The 8,698-nt window shown below is 27.1% G+C and overlaps 3 protein-coding genes across 6 annotated transcripts in view; 1 reads left to right on the forward strand and 2 right to left on the reverse strand.

The window, feature by feature from the left end:
- LOC118450074 (uncharacterized) overlaps positions 1-1,309 on the reverse strand; it is a 1,453-nt gene extending 144 nt beyond the window's left edge. The window contains exons 1-3 of the mRNA XM_035885488.2: positions 940-1,309; positions 553-842; positions 1-429 (exon numbers count right to left, since the gene is read on the reverse strand). The exon at positions 1-429 is cut by the window's left edge and continues 144 nt beyond it. Of these exons, the coding sequence (XP_035741381.1) occupies positions 215-429; positions 553-842; positions 940-1,115 (681 nt within the window). The 5' untranslated portion in view covers positions 1,116-1,309 and the 3' untranslated portion in view covers positions 1-214. The remainder of the gene's footprint in view (positions 430-552; positions 843-939) is intronic.
- A 19-nt stretch (positions 1,310-1,328) lies between these two features.
- LOC118449853 (zinc finger CCHC domain-containing protein 8 homolog) lies at positions 1,329-5,410 on the forward strand. Of its 2 annotated transcripts, XM_035884975.2 has the most exons (8): positions 1,329-1,425; positions 1,680-1,981; positions 2,289-2,529; positions 2,618-2,928; positions 3,014-3,227; positions 3,309-3,489; positions 3,586-3,734; positions 3,807-5,410. In XM_035884975.2, the coding sequence occupies exons 2-8, from the start codon at positions 1,683-1,685 to the stop codon at positions 4,254-4,256; spliced, it is 1,845 nt and encodes a 614-aa protein (XP_035740868.1). In that variant the 5' UTR covers positions 1,329-1,425; positions 1,680-1,682; the 3' UTR covers positions 4,257-5,410. The 2 variants fall into 2 exon arrangements, with proteins under 2 accessions (XP_035740868.1, XP_035740859.1); XM_035884966.2 differs by having other exon boundaries at positions 1,347-1,981.
- Positions 5,411-6,149: 739 nt separating this feature from the next.
- On the reverse strand, positions 6,150-8,658 carry LOC118450084 (small integral membrane protein 14). Of its 3 annotated transcripts, none has more exons than XM_085658749.1 (5): positions 8,631-8,658; positions 7,624-7,738; positions 6,971-7,025; positions 6,696-6,847; positions 6,150-6,473 (listed from the first exon to the last, which is right to left on the reverse strand). In XM_085658749.1, exons 2-5 carry the CDS (start codon positions 7,693-7,695, stop codon positions 6,429-6,431), a joined length of 324 nt encoding a protein of 107 aa, XP_085514875.1. In that variant the 5' UTR covers positions 7,696-7,738; positions 8,631-8,658; the 3' UTR covers positions 6,150-6,428. The 3 variants fall into 3 exon arrangements, with proteins under 3 accessions (XP_085514875.1, XP_085514877.1, XP_085514876.1); XM_085658751.1 differs by lacking the exon at positions 8,631-8,658 and adding an exon at positions 8,037-8,060; XM_085658750.1 differs by lacking the exon at positions 8,631-8,658 and adding an exon at positions 7,889-8,036.
- Positions 8,659-8,698: the final 40 nt, after the last annotated feature.

Here is an 8,698-nt window from a genome sequence, read left to right on the forward strand (position 1 = left end):
AGAACAAAGTTTCTAAATGAGAAAGCATGATTTTCCTCCTCGCACATATATTTAATGAAAAGTCGACATTATTATCAAAGAAGTTTTGCTTGTTATTATGTAAAAAGAAAAAAAAAAACAAAAAAAAAAGAAAGAAAAATTAACATCGTCATTTAACAATCGAATGATTCATTGATTATAATTAACGGTTATAAAAAGTTAATTGAATCGAATGTCAATAACATATCGTCGATATATTTATTTTCGGTATTGCATATGCGGTTGGATGCAAAGCCGATTGTCGCCAACTAATATCTCGCATTATACTATTAACGCAAGAATCGTTTGACCAATAACCGTATTGACATTGGCCGGTATCTAAATGATAAAATGTACCGAATTCGTTTTTTTTGCCATCGACGAAATTACCCTCGTATCGATTTCCATTTCCTGTTAATAATTTAATAAAAAAAAAAAAAAAAAGAAAAAAAGAAAAAAAAATATATATATATATGAAAAATCTATTATAAACGAAATGATTTCTTTAACTCGCCATCCATCGATTCTGCGAACCTTTAATGAGCATCCCTTTGCCATGTGGAAAATCATTTTTCCAAAAGCCTTGATAATAATCGCCATTTTTGTACCAAATACGGCCATGACCATGACGTTTGTTACGTTGAAAGTCCCCTTCATAATAATCACCATTATCGTAACTAAAATTACCATAGCCTTCCTTTTTCCCTGTTATCCAATCACCCGCATATACTTTACAAACGCTACCATCCTTTGAAATTTTACTTAATATTCCATAACCATGCTTTCGATCACAAAACCAATGACCTTCGTACATCCAACCATTTCTGATTTACGACGAAATAACAAATCGATAAAACGATACAAAGGAATAAATAAATAAAGAGAGAAAGAATGGAAGAATGTGAATTTCAAAACGAATACCTGTCTACTTCTATACCCTTGCCGTGTTTCCTATCATCCTTCCATTCGCCTTTATAATGTGCCTTGAAAAGAACTTTCTTTTGTGGGCTATATATGGAAAATCGTAATCCATTTCTTTTAGTTCTTTCCGATTGCTCTTTACTAGAAGAAATTTTTAAACATTTCAAAAAGGGCATTTTGTAGAATTAGTCGAAAAAAAAAAAACTACGATGATTCCACCGACTTAGTTTCAATTCACATGATAAATCATATAACACTTGCATCAAAGTATAAAATATTTTTTTTCTAAAACATCAACATTTGTTTCCATCTACAAAAGTCACTTATTAATAATTTCGTCTTTGTAAACAACTAACAGAACTATTTATTATTATATTTATGTTGGCTATCCTGTATGTTGGTAAAGTCGGTAAAGTCAAACGTCTGTTGATTCAATCCAAAATGGCGGATAAAAAGTAACGCTAGTGGGAATAAAATTAAACAAAGGTATTAAATTAAATCAAAATAAGTGTAATCTTTCTTTTTATTAATTCAGTTCGTAACGCATCGCGCATATTGTTTCTAATTGTTTTCGCAAGCTCTTCTTTTCGCATCGAGTTCCAAAAATTAAGATTATTGGCGCGCCATTGAATCTGTATTTGTAAATGTTATTAAGCAAGGACAAGATTAAATGTTTAAGTTAACAATATAAACACGATTAATGCAACTTCATAACAAATTGCAATTTATATAAAATCAAGACAATGACCGATGGTACTACCTCTATGAATTCCACGATCACTATTGTGGATACCGACGATGAAGTGATAGAATTGGAAGAGAGCCAAAACGATATTGTAATCGTTCACGATAATGGCGAAAGTAAGGATGACTTCGAGACAAGAGAGAGCGATCTCTCAACGTGCGACGTTATCGGCGATTATAAGTTTATTGAGAAAACGCCAAACGTCAACGAAAACTTCGAACCTTATCAACATGTAAAATCAACAAACAATTCCAAGCCTATGTTTAAGGTTATTTTTCAAGATGAAAATATAGCTCGGTGAGTTTCGGTTCTTACTAAGAATGAACAATGCGTCGGTTTTGCATCAATATTCTTTTCTTTGCTTTTTCGAGGAAAAAAAAAGAAAACATAAGCTTTATTCCGTATCTTTCCATTCAAGTCATAAATAATTTTGCTTCAATTTATAATTCATTTATCATTTTTTATCAATATATAATAAAAAATGTTGTCTAGGACAGATCTGACATTTTGTATTTTACTTTCCTAAAGCATTTTGATGAGAGATCGATTCAAAACAATCGATACAAACAATATTAAACGTTCAAATATGTTTGTTATATTACAGGCAATATGAAAAAGAAATAAGACAATTCTTACAGGATTTGGTTTTGAAAACGTCTCAACAAATAACAGACAGTAGTTTCTCTAATATAATTTTAGAAATTTGGAACAAAACAAAAAACTGTGATCAACAATTATTAGAAGCTAATACAGAAGGTGAAGATAGTAAAGATACATCATCTCTCTTTACTATTGATACACAACCCACACTTAAAAGTAATGTGGATATCCCAAAATATAGAAAGGTATATTTTATGAAGTTTATAATAATGCATATATCCCACATCAGAAATATTTTTTATATGGTCCAAATTTAACAATATTTATTTGTAGAAATATAAAGGTGTAATTGATGAAGATAAAGAGGAAGAATTAGAGCCAGAGAAAAAAGATTCATGTGTTCGACAAATTTCATGTTTCAATTGTTCAGGAAATCATAATTTACGAAATTGTAAAATGCCTTGGAACATAGCTAATATAAATAAAAATCGGAAAGAGCTTAGTATGAGAAATAATAATAGGGGTATTAGGTATCACTTAGATGACGATCAAAGATTCGGGCACATGATTCCTGGACAAATTAGTAAAGATTTGCGTATTGCATTGGGCCTCAAAGATTATGAATTACCTATGCACATTTACAAGTACATGCATTATGAAAAATAATCTCAAATCGTTTCTTAGATTAATAACATTTCATTTATATGACAATTAATACATGTTTCATAGAATGAGAGTACTTGGTTATCCTCCTGGGTGGTTAGAAGAGGCACGTTTACAACATTCAGGATTATCTCTATTCAATTCAGATGGAATAGCAGAATTGGATCCTAATGATGAACCAGGTGAAATTGTTGCAGAAGAAGATAGAGATCGTTATGATATAAAAAAAATTTTTGACTATCCTGGATTTAATGTTCCACCTCCACCAGGTACTCATGATGTAAGCATTTTTATAATAATATTTGATAAACAAATTATTGTTAAATATTTTCAACAAAAAAATTCTGATTTTTATAAAAAGAAACTTAATGTATTATGGACTCCTGAAAAGCAAAGTTTTCATAGTAAAAAAAATATGTTATTCCACCTGAGTGGGAAGAAAGCGGCAGAGGGATATAAAAGAAAAAAATTGAAATCGAACATGTCTTTGATGAACGATTCACCTACAGTATCTAGTGATATGGAAATAGAAGATTTAAGTGGTAATTTCTTATCATTTTCGCTGATAATATATATCTTTTTTCCTAAATAATAGAAAAAAAAAAAATCAAGAGAATGTAACCTTATTTTATTTATAGGAACGGAAGGTTTGGTAGAATCGGTACCTATTAATGGACACTTTATACCACCTTTACCAAAAGATGTACCTATTAAACCACCAGAACCTCCATCCTCATTATCAACATCGGAGCAATGTTTATTTGATTGTCAATCGCAAGATTCAGCTGTGAGTTCTACATTGTGTATTTGTTTGAAAAACTAACAAGAACAAATATATTAAACTTATATATTTTTCTAGGATGAAAGTGCATCTTCATTGTCTAGGACAAATTCACCATCATTATCAGATCTTGAAAGCATGAAAAAACGATTACTTGTAGAACTTGAAGATTCTAGCTCGCAATCTAATCTTGATGCACCTATGAAATGCAGCTCTTTAAATTCTAGTATGAAATCAGAAGTACTTTTATCTTCCAATGAACACACACCACAATTCAATCGTTTTCAAAGTGCACACAGTATATTTAATACTAGTCAGGGAAGTATAAAATCAGTGGACTTTGGTACACCCATATTACAGAGTACTTCTACTTATAATAAGTTACCATCTTCAGAAAAATTCTCAAAGAACATATGTGATGTTATCAATTTTGAAAATTTACCAGACTCTACTGGTAAGTATGAACAAATCACAGGAGTTTTGCAAAAAGTACGAAGTACTTTGGCAAAATTGCATGAGGATTCGTGAAAATTATTTATCTATTAGATATCTTTCAGAATTGAAATGCTAATTGAAATGCTAATTGAAATAATTCCTATACCGATATAATTTGTTACATACAAAGTTTGTATGTAAATATTGTAATATAAATGATTTCAAGCATAATAGCGCATAATAATGTATTATAAACTATAATATAATTATGAATGAGAATTTCTTATCTGAATTCTGTAAAGATTACAAAAACTACTGTTAAAAGAAAAAAAAGAACCTGTTCAAACGTAGAATAACTAATCGATAAGTGTCTTTATAATTTAAACATAGAAAGTTATATCATATGTTCCATATGGTCTGAACACTAATTAACATAAATGATATGGTTTGCAAAATTTTTCTCGTATTCAGAATTCTATGAAAAATATTCTTCATTTAATATGTAATATATTTTGCATAATCTTAGATCTATATGAAAAATCTACATTTATTTTCCATGAAATTAATACTCCTCTTAAAAGTACAAAAATGTGATAATCCGAATATTTTAGTTTATATATACGTTAAAATATTTTATCGGATCACGATAACAAAATTAGCTTATTAAATCGGTTATAATATAATTTCGATGATAACAGCATTTCAAAAATTATTCATCTTTTGCATTTTCTAAATTATTCATTTTTTTCTTGTAAAAATGAATCCCTATGCATTTAAAAAAATTGTAAATTTGTTCATGTAGGATGTCAGATGAAATAAATGCCAAACAATATAGCAAAAAGAATATAAAAATTTTCTTGAAATTTTCGTATGAAACGTCAAATGAATGTGATAAACAATTTGATAAAAAATTATAATATTAGAAAAAGAATCATGTTTTATTAATCTTATTTTATAGATATAATAAGCATTCTTGTGATAAGTTTTTCAATATTTAAAATGTTCACAATTTTAAAATATTAAGATTAAATTGTGAACTAGCCAAATTTTCAAATTAATTGATTCGAGGTATTACTAAATAGCATTAGTATTCTAATGAAAAAATTGTTTGATATTTTTATTATCGCAATGTCGAAGGTATACGTGTAAAAATTCGAAAAAATTTTTAAATTAAATAATTAAGAATAAAGAAAAATATTTTTGGTATTTTTATTAGATGTTATTAAAAAAAAAAAAAAAAAAAAAAAGAGGTTGTAGAAAAAAAATCCTCGCGTAATTTAGTCTTTACTATAGTTTGGCTACTATTTCAGTCGACACTTGTTTCAAGGTTACCTACGTACTTATATGAAGTATAATAATATAAAAAAAAAAAAATAAACTTGTAAATATCTAGGTGCTCATTGAATCTTTTTTATATTTCTATAAAGATATTAAAACGTGAAATAAAGTTATTTTATTGTGCATTTTAATGATAGATAATTAAATATGAAAAATGACTTTATGTTGATATCATCGACAATATAATAATATAATAAGCAATATTAATAAACTTATACATTCTATCTTCTCATATATGTAAATTTTTATTAAATTACGGAAGAAAAAAGTATTTATTAAAATATGTTCAGTCATCGTACATTTTTACAACTATCATACAATTGGAATGGAAAGAATAATTTGCATAATAAATTTTTATGACAAAATAATTCCTTTATACTAATTATAAATATGCCATACCCATTGTTATACAATTGTGTTATAAAATATTAAACTTTGAGATGCCTTATTTTATCATAACTAGTGCTAATATTTTACATAATTACTATATACATTGTAATTACTATACATATTGTATGCGTCATAACATACACGTATAACATACGCGTCACTATAGAAGATGATAAAATAATTAATTAGAATAAATTAACGATTCGCTGTGAACGAGCTGTTAATAGGAAGAAATGGAAAGAATAGAATAGAATAGAATAGAATATAAAATATAGTTTTATTAAAACTGCGTTCCCATATAAAATATAATATTATATCGTTTGATAATTAATACTGAATATAAATTTTTATAACATTTGCATAATAAAAAAAAAAAGGGGAGGGGGAGACAAAAACAAAAGAAAATGAGAAAAGATTTCAGATCATGAATCTTCTGATTCATAATTACTCTTCCAATATTGTTACTTTCCAGACTTGATAAATCCAACTATGAGAGTAGAACAAAATTTCTCTAAACATCTACTCTTTCTATGTTTTTTAATTTCCTGTAGGTGGTGGTGTTGGAGGATCATCGCTCGAACCCTATAAAAACATCTTTTCTATCTTATGTTTACAGAATTAGTTGAACTAATATTTAACTTTCATTAGTGAATATAAGTAACAGTATTTGAACAACAAAATATAAACTAATAAAATAATTAGAAATAAAAATTTGATTCTAATCTATCGATAATCATTATAAAGAGAATTTTCGATATTGATTACGTTAAATATTACGTTATTGACATAAATGCTATCACTTACGGATATATCGTTTCGATTTTTAGCAACATTGCTCCGCAATGATGCATGTCGAAGAGATCTTGGTCTGATAATATACATTAAAACAATAAATGCAAAGAATAAACATGTCATGAAAAAATTAGAAGATGGCTGTACAGGAAGCGGTCCTGGCACTAAAATAAAGAAAATGTTATGAATATAAAATAATTTTTAACGCGCAAGCGCAATATCGTAAGCAACAACAAAAAAAAAAAGAGAAAGAAAGAAAGAAAAAGAAAAAGAAAAAGAATACCTACACCTTGAGAAGCTAAAACATTCATTGTCTGTACAGTAATTTTGTGTTAGTCGTAACTGAAACAATATATTTTTGATAATGACACAGAAAAAAAAAATATTCTACTTTTGTTCATACTAATTTATAAAATTATAATATTCACCGAAATTTGTCACCGACGATATATGTATTGCAACGATGAAAGAAAAAAAAAAATAAAAGGAAAAGAAAACATTCGAAGGACATTAAACGATATTATGCAAAGATCAACTAATTTTTTACATAAATCATATAATGCAATGTAAACAAAAAAAAAAAATTCTGTATTAAGTAATTCGAACTCTACACTTGAAATTATTTGCATTGCGATACGCGACAAAGATCCGACTGTGTCCATGAGATATATATACATTATACATAAACCGTATCGTCATTTTATTAGTCATAATAACTCTCTTTGAAAGAAACAATTGTAAACGTGTCGAATATTTTAAAATAATTTTTTTCAATAGATATCGTCAAACATTGATGAATTTTCATGACAATCAAAAAATACTTTTCTCAATCGATAACAAACATTTAAATAAAATCTTATAAATATTATCGTTTCATATAGAAATATAGGATTATTTATTATTTTTTTGTTTTATTTAACGATAAGTAAATTCGACTTACGATAGAAAGTAGACGTTGCATGAGCAAGTCGTTAGGCCATATACATTTGCAAAGATCGGAATCGTCGCTCATTGTTAACAACACAGATATCTTCGCGATGTCTCGAATTTAATTGCTGAAATTAAAATAAAAACGAGATAGAAGCGCAATATAAATGAAACAAATAAATTATGTACAATCAAAGTATATGGGAAAAAATGAGAATTAATTTATAAAAAAAAAAAATCAAGAAAATATAAAATAAAATTAAATAAAAATCACGCACACACGAAAAAAGAAGAAAACCGACGTTACACTTTTTTTGTTTAACTTTTTTTTTCTTTTTTTTTTTTTTTTTTTTATTATTTTATTATAATATCGCAATACTCGAACGTATGTATGTATTTATAGTGTACACGTATGTTATATGTCACCTTACAGTCACCGTATGCACATTCTGAAAATTGAACACGTTCTATTACTGTTCTTATCAGTACGTGTGAAAAATAAACATATTCCACGAAAGCGGAAAAACTTTTATCGCTGAAAAAAATAGATATGTATGTATATAAACATATGATAATTTTGTAACGATAAATTTGCATTTTATCTAAAAATTGTAAAAACTATTTTAACTAGAACAAGTTAAATGAATCATTCTATAAATAATTAAATGGACAAAAATATCAATATTTCTTTCTTTCTCGTTTCTTTCCTTATAATATAATATTTCTTTACTTAATGATTATAAACTCGTTCTTTCTTAAGTTTTTCTACGTTGTTTAGTAAATAATACTAATTATAAAGTACATAAAAAGTTTTGTACTTTGCATCGAGCATTATATACATTTAAATGACAATAGATAAAAAAAAAACGACAGATTGAAAGTTTACTTGTAGGGGATTTCTTAGAACGAACGATAAGGAAAAATATGTATAAAAACAAAACAAAAAAAAACACAAAAGAAATTAATAACGAATAATAACAAAAGAAAAAGAAAAAGAAAAATAGACAGAAAGAAAAATACCTAATGCCCTCTTAACTGTAACCTTGGGAGATGCGTGCAATTTCTGTTTGAATTATATGTCCTTGTAT

Source organism: Vespa mandarinia, chromosome 8 (assembly GCF_050613455.1).
Source record: "Vespa mandarinia isolate Hongniang chromosome 8, ASM5061345v1, whole genome shotgun sequence".
Lineage (NCBI taxonomy): Eukaryota > Metazoa > Arthropoda > Insecta > Hymenoptera > Vespidae > Vespa > Vespa mandarinia.